This window comes from Notechis scutatus, chromosome 4 (genome assembly GCF_049901735.1).
Source record: "Notechis scutatus isolate UNSWTSFEM ecotype Mainland chromosome 4, rNotScu1.2, whole genome shotgun sequence".
NCBI lineage: Eukaryota > Metazoa > Chordata > Lepidosauria > Squamata > Elapidae > Notechis > Notechis scutatus.
In genome coordinates, this window is record NC_142012.1 from 68,690,096 (window position 1) to 68,710,022 (window position 19,927).

At 33.4% G+C, this 19,927-nt stretch overlaps 1 protein-coding gene across 1 annotated transcript in view; it reads left to right on the forward strand.

The window, feature by feature from the left end:
• Positions 1-12,475, forward strand: part of PDGFC (platelet derived growth factor C) — a 145,328-nt gene extending 132,853 nt beyond the window's left edge. The window contains 3 exon segments of the mRNA XM_026675841.2: positions 5,336-5,543; positions 10,001-10,218; positions 10,820-12,475. Coding sequence (XP_026531626.2) covers positions 5,336-5,543; positions 10,001-10,218; positions 10,820-10,936 — 543 coding nt within the window. The 3' untranslated portion in view covers positions 10,937-12,475.
• Positions 12,476-19,927: the final 7,452 nt, after the last annotated feature.

Here is a 19,927-nt window from a genome sequence, read left to right on the forward strand (position 1 = left end):
ATAGTTTACTGTGGTTCAAAAATATTTACGTATTAGTTGTATCATAGGCACAGTATCTCTTAGATGTATGTCAGATTAATTTTTCCTCATTTGGTATTTCAATGCACATTTTTGGGGGAATCACTGCATCCTTCCTGTGATATGTGGTAACTCTATACCAGAGTGGGAATGATTGTAGGCTGTTATAAGAAATCTGACAAAACAAATATGTTCTTAAACTCCAGCACATTGTGGTCAGCCATTTAGTTTCATGTAACTTTGATAAGATTTCCTTATGAGTAATTTTTAAAATGTCACCCAGGCATCCTTTAATTATGACTGACCAGTTCTTTCTTACTAGACTGAGTCATCAGACTATGATAAGAAAAGGTATGTTGAACAGTCTGTTCTTACATTTCAAAAGTTCCTTGTCAAATCCTTGAAAAAGCATATGTTTCATGCTTTTTTCTTTCTTTTTGATATTTTATTAAGGTTTATTACAAAACAAAATACAAATAGAAACAAAAATGGGAAAAATTAAAGAAGAATGAAGTGGGGAAAAAAGGGTGGGGCATGAGAAAAGCAAAAAAAACCCCGAAAAACAGTGAGTTCTGGGGGTTTTTTTTCCAGTGCAGAAGAATACAAAAAAAAATATAATTTCAACTTTTTAATTTACATTTCTAAATCTTTCAAGCCACTTCTATGACAATGAAGTCATTCTAGTCTTGTAAACCTTAATTTAAAGTTTCATTACACTTTATCCTCCTTTTAAAAAAATATTCTTCAATTAGATGAAGCTGGAATGAAGGGATCATTATCACAATGGAACAACCTATAAAGTAGTAGATAAATCTCTTCATCCTTAATATTATTCTCTGAAATTAAATAAAATGCATTCTTAAAAAGCAAATGCTAATTTTGCTTCATGAATTTTTCCTACAAAAGTCTAATGTCTTAATACAAAAATAAATCCTGTTTTCTCTCTGCTTCTTCAAATCCACTAATGTGATAAAAATAGAATTAAACAATTGATTAATTGTTAAGGAAAATAAATAAGTTAAAACTAGTGGAAGTTTGTGAAGATGAAATACCAGAAGTGGACATTGGACAAGTTTTGTGGTAAAAAAAAATACAGAATACTTGTTTTAACCTGCCGTCTGTTTTCTATATGATATATGGAATAAAATATTTTAAAAACATTAAAATCATTGCAAAAAACACACATATATAAAATATAATTTCATAATTCAGTTCATTTTAGTAACTAGACATTTGAATATTAATTACTGATGCTTGATTTGCAACTCAAGCAAAATATTAATTAAAATATCACAAAGTTTTTAAAACTTTGCTGCTGTTTTTTATACTCCATTCAAGTCAGGGCAAACACTTCCAGTTATTATTCATAAAATTGTTATCCAACACCATCCCAACATAATGTCCATGTGCTGCTGCTAACTGTCCCTCGCTGATTTTTAATTATAAATTATTGTCTTCACTCAATGCCTTTGCACATGCTGTAGCAGCTTGTATAGAATTCTAGTTTATACTCACTTTATAAGATTGAAATCAGTTTCCTGATTTAGTTTTGATATGAATGATAGATTTTGGGATTTAAATAGCCCGATGCTACTTTCAATCACAATTGGAAAATTGTTTATTTTAAAACTTGATATTGATAATATATTTTTTTTAAATCTTTTTTAGGATCAGGAATAATTTGAATTCAACAATCACTTGTTAAGATAAATTTTATAGGTCATAAATTTTCTGCTGAAAATTGTGATGAATTCTTAGTTTATCTTTGTTTTTTGCCAATATCAATGAACATACAGTTTCTTTAAAGATGCTACACAGACATATATGAATGTACGTGCATGATATTACATCAAAATTCATTATTTATTTCTAGAGAATATTAATGTATTTTTTCAGTGAATTTAATTTTTTTCTGAATCAGTTTTTCCATCTAAATTTGGAGTGGATACGGAATTCAATATTTAAAAAATTCTCTCATGACATATTTACGCTCCTCATTTCTGGAAATGCCAAATATCTCCTTAATTTTTTGCAATGTATCTTAATACATAACATTTTTAAAGCCATGGATGTGAATACTACCTTAAGCATTGGCTTTAATTGAGAAGAGTTTTTCATCTCATGGCATTCATATTTTATTGATTCCTGGGAAAATATACAGAACCCAAGCCTGCTGGAGGCATGTGCAAAGTGAAAAGGCATCTTACCAGTTTCAACCATATCTCTGTCTCCCATTGTGTGTGTGTGTGTGTGTGTGTGTGTGTGTGTGTGTGTGTGTGTGTGTGTATACACATAGGAAAACCATAGCATAGAACTTTTAGAAATTCATAGGCAAAAATATTTTGCTCTTGTTGCTCAGTAAATTTGCATTCGCAGTAAGAAGTAAATGTGTGCCTGGATTAGTGGAAAATCCATGAATGATATACTTTAAAAATTAAGAAAATAACTAATGTGGCAAGAAAAGAACTAATGGCCACATATTACTAGAAGGTAATATTATAATTAGTAATGTATCAAGTATTAACAGCATATATATATATTGAGATCTGAACTATTTGTTTCTTATTCTATTAATTGCAGCTTAGCATCAGGATCAGACAATCTTAATTATGATTTATAAAACAGTCAACTTTATTTCTTACAGATAACATTGGTTTACTTAAAATAATAAAGTTTAGTTAATTTTAATTTCAAAGATCAAACAATACTGAATTGTAATCAGACTGGAAATAAAAGCTTTAGACTTATTCAGAGTCATACTGCAAGATCAAGGATCTAAATAAGGATCATCAATGTTTAATTACGATTTTTTATGTACTTAGTATTTTCTGTTTCTTTATTTTCGTAGTGATTTCTGTTGTTGAAATATATTTTGACCACAAAGGTTTAAAAGCAAACATGTCTTTATGAATTCAGTCCTACAGTTCAATTTCGTTTTGCTTTCAATCAATATTTATTCCTTCCCTGAAATATGAATGTTAACTTTTCTGAATTGCTGCTTTTTTATCTTTGTACCATTTTGAATGTGATTAAAATTTCAGCTTGTAGAATTATTTATGAAGAATCTCTATGGATGTACCTTTCTGGAAATTTTTCTGTTAACGTTTATTAAAATGAGTATGAAAGGACTGGTTGTAAAATATTTATTTATTTTTCTTGCATATATGTATGCACACAATTTATCCACTACCTCAATCTTCATGGACTTTTATTTTTCAAATTTACAAATTTGAAAACAGTAAGAATAAAAATACATTTTAAAATTGCAATAATGAAAATATAACAAGTGATATCCAATATTTCACATATATACATAGTGTGAGTGTGTGTATGTGTGTGTGTTCACACACACACACACATACACACACACACCCAAAAATAGGTGCCTTTGACCCTGGATTAAATCCCAAAGACTTCTGGAAAAACAAAACATTACAAAGTAAACACTGAATTCCTTTAGAAATCAAAGACGGTAATTTGACAGGATTAAATCTTGTGACTTGAATTCAACTCCCGGCTGTTGCATTTGGAAATGTTATAAACCGTTGCCTGCCATAGGCTATCTTCTGTGATGTTTCTGTGATTTTTTTCAGTCTAGCCTTGGAGATTCTAAGCCAACTCTCCCCCCACCGGGAGATAGGCAATTCAAAAAAAAATTTTTTTAATGTGAAAAACAAATTAAATAATCAAATAAATAAATGCTAATTAAGGCTAACTTATCTTACCTTTCAAAATTACACAAGTTCCTACTGAAGCATAGTATAAATAATTATGCATAGATTTGGAACAACGTATTCAGTAGTATCGATATGATTCTTGTAAAGAATCAATAGTATTAAAATAGTTATTGAAAACTAATTAATGAAACATTGAATTTTTTATCTAAATTTGTGACAGGTTTTTCCTTCATATTGTTTTGTTTTATCTCTTTTTATTATTTCTTGTTATTTCTGTTTCCTTTTCTCTGAAATAGAAATAGGAAAATTGATAAAACTGAACATTCAAGACAGTGTGATTGTCTTCCATTTGACTGCTGGGTAAATGGATTGATGAATGATATCCCCACATTATGATTTTACTTTTCATTAAGTGTTTCTAATAATAGAAAATTTCTTGGCTTTGGAGATTTCCATATATAAATAATCACAACAATCTTTATTTTAATATTTGTGTTCCATTTAGGCTTTCAGAATATAGATTTTACCGGTTTTAGTGAAAGCACAAAAATCCTGCAGGAAAAAAGGTTTCTTGTGCACTGAACCCCAGCTATATTTTGATAGCTTCAAATCTATGCAGGAAAATATTGTATAAATAGCAGAACAGGAAATTCCACTTGATCCAACACTAATTGTCATTTTTGGCTTCACTGCAAGGAGTTGTTAACTTAGCATAGTTACATATGGGTTAGTTCCTATCCTATTCACACATAGTATTATGACTGACATAAATTATTTGAAGCTATCTAATACTTAAATGTGTTTTACATGGAAATTAAATATATATAGCATTCTAGATTTTAAAAAGTGAGATATTCAAATAAGAGGTAAAGACATAAAATAGCAATAGTCTTGTTTTCACTATATTGTTCCCCACTTCCGGATGTTAGTATTTAGGATTATTTTACTTTCAAACTTCCTGCCACTGTTTTTGTCTCTTTTATCATCATAACAAACTATTTATTTCCTTGATTTTCACATTTTGATTTGCTCTTTGCAGATTACAAGTGACATTTAGTGGAAAATATGAATAGGTCAATCCTATAGTAGTGTTGCTTGGAATTCTGCTATTATGCTAGAGATAATTGGTATTTGCTAGATAACTGCCACGAAACCTGGAACTTTCTTTTTTTGTTAACACACTACAGGGTTCTCTACAATTCTGCTGATATTCTTTTGAAATAGTCTCATACATTTCTAAAATTAAAGCTGCGGTATTTGGCCTAATAGGCAGGATTTTCCATTTCTAATCCCCATTTAATAAATTTCTGCCCATCAGTAAGCTGTTGGACAAAATTGTGTGCATTGTAGAAGTGTAAGATTTAGCTTTAATCTGGAATAGTTTATCTGACACTAGGATGAGATTTCCTTTTGCTTTTGGAGGTGAGAGCGCGTAGCCTTTAATTTCTGGATGACATACAGAACAGTCAGTTTCTAGGTTTTATTTCTTACCGATTGCTAAATAAATGTGCAGCAGTTCATTTTTCTGTTTTTTGCTCTTATAATATTTTGAAATTATGTATCTTAATTACATTGTTTGTAACTGCAGACACCATATAGATTTATGGTGATTTATTATGATTTATTTTCTCTCGTTGCAGCTTCACATGGAATCAGCCAGTCCAACAGTGTTGCCACCATCAGCTTTACCATTAGAATTGCTAAACAATGCTGTTGCTGCATTTAGTACCATAGAAGAACTTATCAGGTACCTTGAGCCTGAAAGGTGGCAGTTAGATTTGGAAGACCTATACAAACCAACTTGGCACCTCCTCGGGAAAGCCTACATTCATGGCAGGAAATCAAGAGGTAACGTTCCTAATTTTTTTCTCTTGCTTTTTTCTTCTTTCTTTTCTTGAACTTCCAAAGCCCTTGATAAACCAAATGGTACATGTAAGAAATGGATGGCACATGTATGTAAAGTGATTGTTTTTGAAGCTGTTTACTACTTTCAGAATGTAGAATTAGACTATTTAGAAATGTTCTAATAAATGTTAGTGAATTTATTTACCAGCCCACAGGATAACTAAGTATGTTTCAGTGTGTCAGCAGGCTTGGGGATCTCAGGGAAAGAGAGAATTGCTGAGATGACTACACTGTATTTCTCAATATTCTTTCTCCTAGTCTTCAAAATTAATATTGATGTTTTATTATATAATTTTAATTTAAGTTTGTTTTTGGTCTGTTTTTATTGTAGTCCAGACACAATAATAGGCCTGGGATGAGCAGCTATATAAATGTGATAAATAAATATGTTTATGCTCATTTCAAGGATTGGGGAAGGTCACTCTATGCTTTGTGCTCTATCACTACAGTTGATAGTGATTTTCATGGTTATCCCTATCTTTTAATGATAGAGCTTTAGCCAGTAGAAAAGAAGACTGAAATATTTTTTCAGTGCAAAGTCTGTTTGTTCAAATTGCCATTAATAGATTTCTATCCAGACACTTGTTTAACCTGTTTTGCTGCTAACTTCTTTATGCATTTTAGGATTTCATAAATCCATGGCGTATACATGTTTTGAACTGCAAACCTGTGGCCCTTACCCAGAAATTAATCCATCTAAAGCTATAGAGTGTAAGCTAAGTAGAAGCTACCCAGGGATCCAGCAGTTCTCTCTTTATACTTTTGAACATAATTGGGGGGGAAAAGTAGTTGCCTGACTAGTAAAATAATCTTTCTAAGCTATGGAACATGAGGCACAGCTGCATTGACCCTTCAGGGCAGATTTATTCCACCTGTTTGTCTTCCTTTTTTTTTTTTTAGCACAGGATTGATGTCATTCAAAACATGAGGCAAGTAGACTGTTGAATCAGTAGGACAGATTCATGTAAAAACATGTCCTTTATCTGTGGGCTGCACCAGAAAATAGTTTCCTTTTTGGTTGCCTCTAAAATTTCCTTTATATGCTGCGATACTGCTGCATACTTCTGAGAAGGCCTGTGGATGACTGTTTAGAAGCAGTTCTCAGAGGCTTAGTTTTTGGTGTGGATTCAAAAACACTGTCTTAATGTATTTGATAATTACAGTAAGTGAAACAGGAAACGCATACAAAGTTATGGGGGGGGGAATGTATTAAAATGAAATTTAAAATCACAATAAACTTAAAGTATTATCTGGAATGATGAATAAGCAAATTTGTCTAAAGTCACTTGTTAGATATTTGACTAGTCTGAAACACAGAATAAAGATATAGTGGTCATCTTTTGGTTGCATCTTGTTTTTTAATTTCTTAAGTGAATTACTGCTGTTCTGAAACTTATTTATTTCAATCTTTCTTTCTGATTAAAGTATTGCTTTTAGTTGAATATGGCTCTTTGTGTCATTATGTATGTATTTGTGTGGTGAGACACTTTGCATTCTTGTCAAATGAAGCACGGGCATTCCATTCTAAAAAGGCCAATCTGATGGAATAATGATTTTCCCATCAACAACTTCCAAAAGAAAACAATATTGAACTAATCTTTAAAAGTATTTGAATAAGACACTAAAGTAGAATTGCCATTGAATAAACAAATCACAGAATTGTGACAGACATCTTAAAGGACCACCCTCAAACTGCATTACCAAGTCTGTAATGTAATAGCCTAAAGCAGAAAATGTGCCCCATTGAGATGACATGGTATTCACTGTTGACATGCAGAATTATTGCAGAAATAAAAAGTTTAGGGTTTTTTTAATTGTGTGCTCCCTTTAAAAAAATACATTGAAAGGTATAGTTCCTGGGGCTTAAAAATATTGATGATTTCTAAGAAAGTACAACTTTAATACCAAATTTAATATTGAATGTAAACTAGCTCTTGCTATAATAATATCTGTAAAACTCCAACTTTTCAAATAATTGTTAAAATTAAAGCTTTGCAGGTATATATATATATATATATATATATATATATATATATATATATATATATATATATATATATATATATATATATATATATATATATATAAATATTTTATTCCAAAATCAAAAAAATCAAAAGCAGCTATTTCATTTTCTATGAAATGTTGTAAATGCACTATATGATAAAGAGATAAGTAATATTATACTTTCTGAAACACAACTTTAATCTTTTGAATGTTTTCAAATTGGGTTGTCTGGAATTTCAGATCTAAACATGTTAAAATTACATGGCCAAATTATATGTCCTTTCTTGAAATATATTTTAGAAGAAAATATGTGTCCTTAATATTTCTTAGTTTAAAAAAAACATGCTTTTTATTTTTCCTATTTGTTAGGACTGACATTAGGATTTAATCAATGCCTATTTTCATCTTTAACTACTGCTTTTAGTTTGGGAAGAAGTTCTTTCCTTTTATTGTAAGATGGAGCTTTATGCTTGAAATGAAAGCAGAATTTATGCTAATATGAAAGTTTCACCCAAAGTCAGTTGCATTTAAGTAGAAAAATTGAGTATCAGTAAAAAAAACACCAACTTATTTATACTTCATTTGTATGAAAATTTATTGTAGTAGTATCCATGGCATCCAAAGCTGTATGTATGTATGTATTTTATTTATTTGTTTATTTATTTATTTATTTACGTATTTATTTAATATGCTACCCATCACCTCAGTAAAGCAACTCTGGTCCCCATGTTAGACTTTTGAATAGCAATTTTAATTACTTCCCTTTCTTTCCAATCCTTTCTGAGTTAATTCCAAAACTTAAGATACTAGTACAGGGGTGTCAAACTCGATTTCATTGAGGGCCGCATCAGGGTTGTGTTTGACCTTGGGGAGGGGTAGATGTGGCCAGGGTAGGCGTGGCTGGCTCATGTCAGGGGCTCCTGTGGTGGCCTGAGCTCTGTTTTCACTGGCAGAGGGTTACAGGAGGCCATTGCAGCCTTCTGACTTCTGTTTTCACTGGACCCTTTGCTGTTTCTAGTGGGGCCCCATGGGGTGCCCACTAGATCTAAGCATCCTGCAGGCTGGATTCAGCCCATAGGCCTTGAGTTTGACACCCCTGTACTAGTACACGCCCAGCAAATTTATCCCCACTCCAGTTGAGTTTTGTTTGTAGTCTTCAAAGGTTGTGAGAAGCATTTTTTTTAATCTACCCTTTTAATCTACCTAGTACGAACACTTCCCTGTTTGGGTTGGAATTAGTTTTCAAGTAATAGTTCTGAATCACAGTTACATTGCCATTGCAAAAAAAGCCTCCCTCTCCTTATTAAGTTATTTGACTAGCATGTCAAACTTGATGAATGAATGAGAGCCAGTTCAAAGGGTTTTTTTTTAAAAAAAAAAAATTCTCAGAATAATAGAGTTTTCAATTGAGTTTCCTTCACAAATTTATTAACTTTTTCCTCTGGTTAAGTAAACATTTAGAGGAATATAAACATTTACTGATACACAAAGCTAGCATTATGTCTTGTAAATTCTTAAAAGTCACATATCAAAAAGATAAGAAGGACAAAGAATTTCCTGCCCCACTTTTTCACTTCAGAGCACTTTGTGAAACTGCTGGTCAATATCCCATGTGCTACAAATATATATTGCAGTATAATAGAGTTTGATAAATACATTTTGATAAAGCGTAAAATCCAATTGGCTAATCCATCTATATTTAATATAGAATCAATAACAGGGTTATATTTTGAGGTTGTTATCTTTTAAGAAATGTATATTCCTAAGAGAAATCTAATTTAAAAAGTAAAATTAAAATAGGTCACAAAATGACCAAAGTTACATAGAATCATGAGATTAAAACAGAGATCTCTGTTAGCTTGTCGAACAGAAATAAATTTTCATTCTACTGATCCAGGGGCAGACTTTTTTTTCTGGAACCCACTTTTTAAAATTTATGTTGAAACGTGATATATAGTTAAAATCTACAAACTTATGTATTTCCTTCTTATGGGCTTAAGTTATTGAAACCAAGGTCCACCATATTTGTGGGGTATTAGATTAGGCCATCTAAGAAAGGAAAAGGGAAAAGAGAAGGAACATTGGTTCTTGACTGGTCATCAGTAATCTTGAAGTTCCTTCTTTCCAGTATAAATATGTATCCACATAAACATCAGAAGATAAATAGATACTTACTGTCAGCTACAGGAATTGATTTTATTGTGTAGGTTCTCAACTCAGAAAAATATTACAACTGTATAAGTTATATCTTGAAATTCACAAGTTCACTAAACCATAGAAAAACCTATTGGTGTGATATTATCTCAAAAATATTTGCATCACTCTTGTTTTTACATTGTTTTTCTGAAAGAATTTAATGAAAAAATTACAATAAATATTGGTTTATTGTTTAGTTGTAGATTTGAACCTGCTGAAGGAGGAAGTAAGAATGTATAGCTGTACTCCACGCAACTTCTCAGTGTCAGTACGAGAGGAATTGAAACGAACAGACACCATTTTTTGGCCACTTTGTCTGCTGGTTAAACGTTGCGGCGGAAATTGTGGCTGTTGTCAACATTCTTGCAGTGAATGCCAATGTGTCCCTACCAAAGTCACCAAAAAGTATCATGAGGTATAGTATTAAAAAAAACAGGGCCAAGGAAAACTATAATAATACATGATGATTAGCAAACTATCATGCTTGGATGGCAATATTTGAGATTCCAATTTACAAATCATTTTTGAGGCAGTTTTGTCTTGTCTTGACAAACTGACACCTTAAGAGGTCCTTTATGTTACTTCCAACTGCTAGTTTGTTAGGGAAATAACAGGTGAATAACTAGTAGAAGAACTTCAGTCTTCCATCTGTAAGGATTTGATTAATGGCTACACATCTTGATTTCTGTATCCTGAACTAAGAAAAGCTTTTGCATGTAGTTTATTTCAATATTAAATACTAATTGGGATCGCCAATTTATGAGGATCACAATTTTTAAGTTATTATATTGATTTATATTTGCAAATGTTGGAACAAAGACGCCAAAGCCTTCTTAAGTACACTATTTATGGGCCAAGATATATTGGGTCATGGATACATCATGAATATGATTGCAAGATGAATATGTACCTGTCCCAGACAAATGCTGATTTCTAACACAGGAATGTGGTATTTATTTAAAGATTTACTTTTTTTTAATGGCATTTAAAATGACAGCTGGACTGTTCTCTTGCAGGTCCTGCAGCTGAAACCCAGAAGTGGTGTAAGGGGATTGCATAAATCTTTGACAGATGTCCCTTTGGATCACCATGAGGAGTGTGACTGTGTGTGTAAATGAAATACAGAAGGATAAAAGGAACTTCTTTCTTCTACAGCACATTGAATTAGAGGCTTATTCTGTTCTGGGGCTTGTGCATTAATCTCCTTGTATAATCTCGGTTGTTTCCTTTGAAAAATCTTCCGTGTTCAAGATTGATGGTTCAGGGGAGATGAAGAGAGAAGAAATGAAACTGGGATTATGTATGCAATGTAACAGCACATGAAAGCCCATTAAAACTATCCGCAGAAGGCATTAATGAGGATTTGTTTTCCTCCACCTTGATATAAATATATAATATCATCTCTTTTTCAGCTCATCCTGAATTTTAAGTTTAGAAATGCTCAAAGCCTGAACTTTTCTAATAGCCTTCCTTCTGCAGGTCAGTTACTTCTGGCTTATCATTCTAAACAGCTGGGATCTTACTTCACTTATTGCAATAACTCTACACATCCTAAATTAAAGTGTTAATTGCTTAAAACTGTGTTATTCTGAGTTAAACTTACGTTTTTCACTTATAGATGTGAAAAAGACTGCACACTTTTCTATGTTTTTTCCCAGTCAGGTTCCTATCATTTTGCAAAAATGCCTGGTTAGTATATGTGAGCAAGGAGGAAAAAATTGAAACCAATGAAGTGTCTTTATTCCTCCCACTAGTGCCTTCGAGGTTTTTTTTTTTGTTTGTTTATATTTTTATATTTTTGTTGTGTACATTTTTATACTCTTTGATGCATAACAATTTGCTTTTCTAATCTTGTTAAATATATCTATTTTTTACCAAAGGTATTTAATTTTCTTTGTATTTACAACCTAGAAAAATTGTATTTTAATCTTGTAAAACCTGGAGTCAGCATTACAGGAAGAGGATAGAAAGAATTACTGGTTGTATAATTTAAGGAATGTAGTGGTGCATGTGCACATAGAAAAATAAAGCAGATGAAAATATCACTCTGACTTTACAGTTGTAGATAAGTAGATTCATGATGCTGGGATAAGAAGGAACATAATAGCTGTTTTAAGCCTTTTTATATTCTAGTACCTTGAACTAGAGAAAATGTCTGTGAACATAGAAGCAGGCTTCAGCATGCATAAATAAGAAAATAAATACCATTTGTTGCATGAAAGATTACTGGCATAAATCTGATAAGCATCAGAATACTTATCAGAGGATAGCTGTCAACCTGTATTGCACTGGCTTGAATATCTGTACCATCTACATCCCGGCAGAATTATTTTTTTGCAGAAAACTAGTTGTTATATGTGACCTATGATAGATTGGGAAGCAGGTATGTTCATGAAAAACAAAAACAAATTGCAACACAATGGGATCTTGTCACCATATTATATAATGGGTTGATTTAAAATATGCACATATTTATTGCTACAGACATATGGATTTTAATATTATCATTGACAGTTGCTTCCTCATAAGGCTATAGCTTCCAGTATTTTAATGATGTATAATTTTTGAAATGTGGTTTTGCTTACAGTATGTACAGTTTATATATAAACTAGTACATTTATTCTCATCTTGGACAAGAAGGGAAGAAGTAGTAAAATATTTTGCTTGTAAAATACTTCTAAATTGTCTAGTGTTGTTTTGTGTGAATACCTGTTTCCTTTTATTGTTTGGGTTTATGTAATTAACAAAATAATTATTGGGATAGAAAGAACTCCCTATACCTACCTTATGGAAGGTAGTTACCATATAATTTTAAAGTATTGTTTTTTTATATGTGGCATATGCTATGTAGCAATCTAATCTCTTCCATTTCAGTTGTTACAGGAAATATATGAACAGCTGCATGCAAATATTTAGGAACATCTGGTTAACTTGTATGTTTTACTGAATGCCTAAGTCAGGGGTATCAAACTGGTGGCCCTCAGGCCAGATGTGTCCCGCACAGGCCATGCCCACCACAGCTCCACAAAGGGGGAAAACGTCGCAATACATCGCTTGACGGCAACGTGATGCCACAAGTTTGACATCCATGGCTTAAGTGAACAGAAGTTGACACAACCTCAGCATGAGAAAAAGATAAACAGAACACCTTCTTGCAAATGTTGATGCATACTTGTTATTTCAATACAGTTGTGTACAGGTTCACAATAAATTAATAGTAAATATGACAAGTGCAGAAGCTTGGATCATTTCAGCCAGTAGTTTGTAACACCCCCTTTTCAGAAATAATGATATCCTAAGCTTCGTATGGCCAGCTCACTCTTTCTTACCAAACCTTTCTAGCTTGGAAAAACTATTAGGTTTCCTTGCACAGAGATCTTCCTACACATTTTCAATAACACTTTAATTGAAAAATAACCTTACCTTGGAACCATTTTAATGTTATAAAACAAGAAATGCTTTCTAAATACCTGAGTCTGATAGATAAAACACATGCCTAAATATGGTACCTTGGATTTATAGATCTGCTTCAGTGACCTTGATTTAAGACTTATAAGGGACCAAGTGTTATAGGAACTACACCAGCCATTATACTACAAGTGGGTTTATGATGTTTAAACTTTACTATTAAACCATTACAAACCTGAAAATGTATACGTACTTAACATAATTATGCCTATTTAATCTGAACAAACCCTAGTATTCTCCAAACGCTTTGTACTTCAGTTTCCATTCGCCACAACCAACATGAACAACAATGAACTGCATCCCAAGATAACTGAAGGTGACCAGATAGCAACAACAATAGCACTTAGACTTATATACCACTTTATAGTGCTTTACAGCTCTCTCTAAGCAGTTTACAGAGTCAGCATATGGCCCCCAACCCACCTCGGAAGGATGGAAGGCTGAGTCAACCTTGAGCCTGGTGAGATTTGATCTGCCAAATTGCAGGCAGCTGGCAGTCAGCAGAAGTAGCTTGCACTACTGCACTCTAACCACTGCGCCACCAAGGCTCTTATTATCTGTGTTCCACAATAGTCTGAGGTTTTTTTAATTAATATACTTTTCCTCAGTAATATTTAAATTATCAAATTCTATTTTTAGTATTCAGCTAAGTTATATATTCTAAAATATATGTATTCCATAAAAAAAGTTTTCTACCATTAACTCTCAATTAATTTTGTAAGCAATGAATTTGAAGAAATAATTTTATCTCTTTTGAAAGGATTTCTTATCGTAATTATAGTGAACAATTATTGCTACATATTTCTGGCAATGGCAGAATGCTTTATTGGTCCTTGCATTCCATAATTTGATATGTCCTATACGTGTTGTTTAAACTTTAACTGGTGTGATGGGATATACTTTCACAAGAGAGTTTATTTGCAGTTGTTTTTATGAAATTATTCCCCCTCCCTGCCCAATATATTCTTGAATGGAATAGTTAGAATACCTACGGAATGGAACATAGCAATATGTAAACTATAAGAAATTAAACATCATTTTATATTTGTCACTGTGACACTGCGTTTCAAGATATCACAGATCCTTAAATCATGTATAAATAATATGGGGTGGGGAGGGAATGGGATTTTGCAGCAACCTTCCCCCAGGACTGGAGAGGGGATGGAGATTTTACAGTGTCCTTCCCCTTCCACGCCCACCAAGCCACGCCCACAGAACCAGTAGTAAAAAAAAAATTGAATTCCACCACTGACTGAATCCTGTTCCCCTGCCAATGGTACTATCCCATTAGATAGGAACAAGAGCATTGTAGCACATGATATAGAATGATCTGACATAGACATTTGAAAGATCTATAACAGGTGTCAAATTCACGGCCAGCAGGCTGGATGCGTCACACATTGGCCACTCTCACACCCGGTTTAGCAAAGGGGGAAAAAGTTGTGATACATCACATGATGACGATGTGACAATGTGAGTTTATCTATAAGGACCAGAAGAGATTGTTTCCTCCCTCACAAAAGAGATGCTCTACCACAGTCAATATGACTATCATCCCATTATCATATATGAAAAATAGGGGTGTAAATAATCTACCTTGAGAGGTTTCACTGACAAACATATCACTTTCTCAAGAACCTTCTCAAGAAAGGAAGCTTTGAAGACTGGGTAATAGTTATGTAGTCTTCTGAAGTCAATGTGTACATGTCTCTTTTTCAAATCTGATGGACACATCCCCTCTTCTTCAAAGATCAGAATAAAATAGAACAGGACAGAACAGGACAGAATAGAATTCTTTATTGGCCAAGTGTGATTGGACACACAAAGAATTTGTCTTCGGTGCATAAGCTCTCAGTGTACATAAATACATTGATCAAGAATCATAAGATACAACACTAATAATAGTCGTAGGATTCTAAATAAGCAATCAAATAAGGAAAGTAAATAAAGCAATATAAATTGTAAAAACACAAGCAACAAGGTTATAGTCATAAGTAGGAGGAGATAGGTAATAGGAAGGATGAGAAGAATAATAGTAATACAGTCTTAGTAAATAGTTTGACAGTGTTGTGGGAATTAGTTTAGCAGAGTGATGGCATTCGTGGTGGTGGGGGGGAACTGTCCCTGTGTCTAGTTCTGGTGTGCAATGCTCTATAACATCGTTTTGAGGGTAGATGAAACAATTTATGTCCCGGATATGAGGGGTCTGTAGATATTTTCACAGCCCTCTTTGATTTGTGCAGTATGCAGGTCCTCAATGGAAGGCAAATTGGTAGCAAATGTTTTTTTCTGCAGATCTAATTATCTGTTGAAGTTTGTGTCTGTCTTGTTTGGTTGCAGAGCCAAACCAGACAGTGATGGAGGTGCAGATGACAGACTCAATCATTCCTCTGTAGAACTGGATCAGCAGCTCCTTGGGCAGTTTGAGCTTTCTGAGTTGGTGCAGAAAGGACATTCATTTTTGTGGGTTTCTGATGTTAAGTGTCCATTTTAAGTCGTGAGATATGATGGAACCTAGAAACTTGAAGGTCTCTACTGGAGATACTGTGTTGTCTAGTATTGTAAGAGGTGGTAGTATGGGAGGGTTTTTCCTAAAATCTACCACCATTTCTACAGTTTTGAGTGTGTTTAATTCAAGATTGTTCTGGTTGCACCACAAGGAGACATGAAGAGACATGAATCAAGTGGCAGAAATTTTACTAGAGAGCATTGGTTCCATTTCTTCTAAGTCCACACAATTTTATCTTCAAATAGCTTGCTATAACTTGTTTCAGCAGAATTGCCCATCTGGATAAGCTTTGCTGGATGCAAATTAATGGATGAAAAATCAGTAATCAGAATTAATGTGTAGCAGTTAAGATAGGAATGGAAAAGATCCAGTTTCGTGTTAATCATAGAATTTTATTGAGTGGTTTTGATTAATCATTCTCACACAAGTTGTTAAGGATAAAAATTGAATGAAAGAATACTATGAAAGCCACTTTGAACAGCTGGAGGAAAAACTGGATATAAATCAAATAAATAAATACAGGTAGTCCTTGACTTATGACCACAATTGAACCCAAAATTTCCATTGCTAAGTGAGACATTTGTTAAGTAAATTTTGCCTCATTTTACAACTTTTCTTGCCATAGTTGTTAAGTGAATCAACGTTATTAAGTTACTAACAAAGTTGTTAAGTGAATCTGGATTCCCCGTGATTTGCTTGTCAGAAGGTCACAAAAGATGATCACAACCATCATAAATATAAGCCAATTGCCAAGCACCTGAATTTTGATCACATGATCGTGGGAATGCTGGTTGTAAGGGTGAAAACCAGTAATAAATCATTTTTTTCAGTCCTGTAATTTCAGACAGTCTCTAGATGAACATATTTATTGGTAAGTTGTACCTGTAGTAGAACATTTCTTCTCTTAGCTATTTCTCTCACTCAAAGCAGGTCTGAGAGCTTACCAGTATTTAATTATATTCATTCCAATTTCTTTCATCTATAATTTAGGTATCTTTAGACCTATTTCGTTGCCTTCAGCTCAAGTGTGAATTAAGAATGAGTGTATACATAGCAAACAAACAACAAGGGCTGTTATACAAATGCTGTCTGATGCATTTGTAGGAGACACTGGGAAGCAACCAGATAAGAGGAGGATTTTATGTCATAACACACATTATCATGTCATGACACACATTATCATGTCATCATTGTGTCTTGACAAGAAGTGTTGAATGAACTTTGCTAAATAGGAAAAGTCATTCAAGGACCAATTTTGTAAACTTCATTCATTCATACAGGCCACAGCAGTCACGAATTAAACAGGGGTGGGCTGCAAATATTTTTACTACTGGTTCTGTTGGCATAGCTAGGTGGGCGTGGCCATGTGACTGGGTGGGTGTGGCCATGTGACTGGGTGGGTGTGGCTTCTTTTTTGCCTCCTGGGCCTCAGGGAAGCAGCTGATTGTTCGGCTGAAGGGTAACATTTTTTACTATCGGTGCACCCAAACTGGGCTGAACTGGTAAAATACCATCACTGCAACTACAACATTCTGGCTGGCTACAACATTCTCCGGATTCCTCTGGAATTCTTTACATTTTCACTCCTGAAAGGCACATAGTATTAATAGGTTTGCTATTCTGTCTAAAACGATGTGTATGTTTTCCTTACGCATGACCACATCATTTATTTATCCTCCTCTTCTTTATTTAGGTATTGCACTAAAATGCCTGCTGAACTTCAACAGCCTGATTCTCAGCAGGTGAACAAAACATAACTTTTAAAAAAAGATAAACATCAAGTAATACCATATTGGCTTTCTACATATCACCTTAAATTATATTTGCCACCTACACATAAATTGATAAACAACTTATCGTCTTTATTCATTAACCAAGTTATACCAAATAATATCTATACTTCTCATCCAATTTTAATGAGGCCACTGCCATGTCAAGAATAAAGTACGCTAACAACTTAACTTTACAAGAATCTTACTGATATTAATATTCTACCATAATATAAAGGTTCAAAGGAAAGCCTAAATGTTGCTATAGGTTCTTTTTTTTATTTATTAATGTGGCCCTTTCTAATGTAGTGAAATTCCATAATTCCAACCAACACATACATGAGGCCTCAGATTATCCTCAATGTTAGTAGGTTCTCAGTTAGTTTTTATCTGTAATGCTAGTGTGGGAAGAGTCACAACTCTATTTCTGATCCCAGAGTTTCCCTAGGACCTGCACAACCTTCATCCATCAAATATAGAAATGAGATACTATCCCAGTCTGATATGGATTAATTTGTGAAGTTGATTATGCTCAATTTACTGCATGCATTCTGAGAAAGATATCATTCCACAGAAAAGAGAAAGGCACAGAAATGTAATTGGTCTTCATTTTTCTTTTTTTGCATAAGAAACTACATAAGGGATACCTTATTTAAAGAAAGAAAGAAAGAATAACACCAATGATTATTTTCATGTTAAGAAGTAAAACAGAAGGCATATATTTCAGATTAACATGGCTTTTAGCTCAGAAGTGCACTCTTTGTTGTGCAGCCAAAGATGGTAGAAGCATTGTATAAACACTTTTATATCAAAGGAATCATGCTGTATGATATGGCTAGGAATAACAAAAGGTATAACTAGAAAGCTGATAATAAATGGGTGTCTGAAATTCATTTTTTTTAAAAAATAGAAAGTCTAGACTTCAAAACTATGTGTGCACTGAAGCAGGTTATTAAAGGCCATAGAGCTTCAAACAGACTGAATGTTGGCAGTTGTTTCCAAAACTTTCTAAAAATACTATCCTCCACGTTCTTAAGAGCAGGAAGAGCTTTGCATCTGCTGAAGAAATATAACTGCATGTAACACTCAACACACTTTAGTTTTGTTTAATTCAAAACTAAACTTAGCTAACAAAAAAGGGAATTTAATGGAGTTTGGTTTATTAAATATGCATTGTTTTAAACCATTTCCTAAATGACATCCAAGTCACAAATAGGGAGATGAACCTGGTGCCTGACAAATTCTATGCAGAATATGTCTATGCGTTGTAAAAGGACAATGAAATACAGTTGAAAATTACAAAATACAAACCTTTCCAATCTGCAATTTATTTTTTATTTCTAATAAAGTTAACAGGACTCAACTTATACATTGTATAAGCAGTTTCAGTTGTTGGACATAGTTTTCTGGAATACTTTCATTTTAGGAGTTTAACAAATAGGTATAAATTATGAACAATGTTAACAAAACGAACAAATTATATCTGCTTTTTTAAGTATGGAAAAATAATGTTGCAAGTTGTTTTCAGTGAGCTGTTTCAAGGTCATAATAGTTTAGAATTCATTATTTTTGCACCACTTAATATTATTAATTATTGTATTTGTTAATTTTGTCTGACACTACTACAGGCAGTCCTAACTTACGACCACAATTGAGCCCAAAGGGTTTTTTTTTTTTTGCTAAGTGAGAAATTTGTTAACTGAATTTTGCCCCACTTTATGATTTTTCTTGCCACATTTAACAGATTTAACAGAGTAACAGAGTTGGAAGGGACCTTGTAGGTCATCTAGTCCAACTTCCCGCCCAAGCAGGAGACCCTACACCATTTCTCACATATGGGAGTCCAATCTCTTCTTGAAAGCCTCCACTGATAAAACTCCCACAACTTCCGAGGGCAATTTCTGTTCCATTGGTTGATTGTTCTCACTGTTAGAAAATTTCTCCTTATTTCCAGGTTGAATCTCTCCTTGTTCAGTTTCCATCCATTATTCCTTGTCTGGCCTATAGGCGCTTTAGAAAATAGCTTGACCCCTTCCTCCCTGTGGCAGCCCCTCAAATATTGGAAGACCGCTATCATGTCTCCCCTGGTCCTTCTCTTCACTAGACTAGCCAGGCCCAGTTCCTGTAAACGTTCTACATGTGTTTTAGTCTCCAGTCCCCTAATCATCCTGGTTGCTCTTCTCTGCACTTTTTCTAGAATCTCAACATCTTTTTTATAGTGTGGTGACCAAAACTGGGTGCACTATTCTAGATGTGGTCTTACTAAGGCTTTATAGCATGGTATTAGTAGCGGACTTGATCTTGATTGTATCCTTCTGTTAATGCAACTTAGGATTGCATTGGCTATTTTGGCTGCCTCCGCACACTGCGAGCTCATA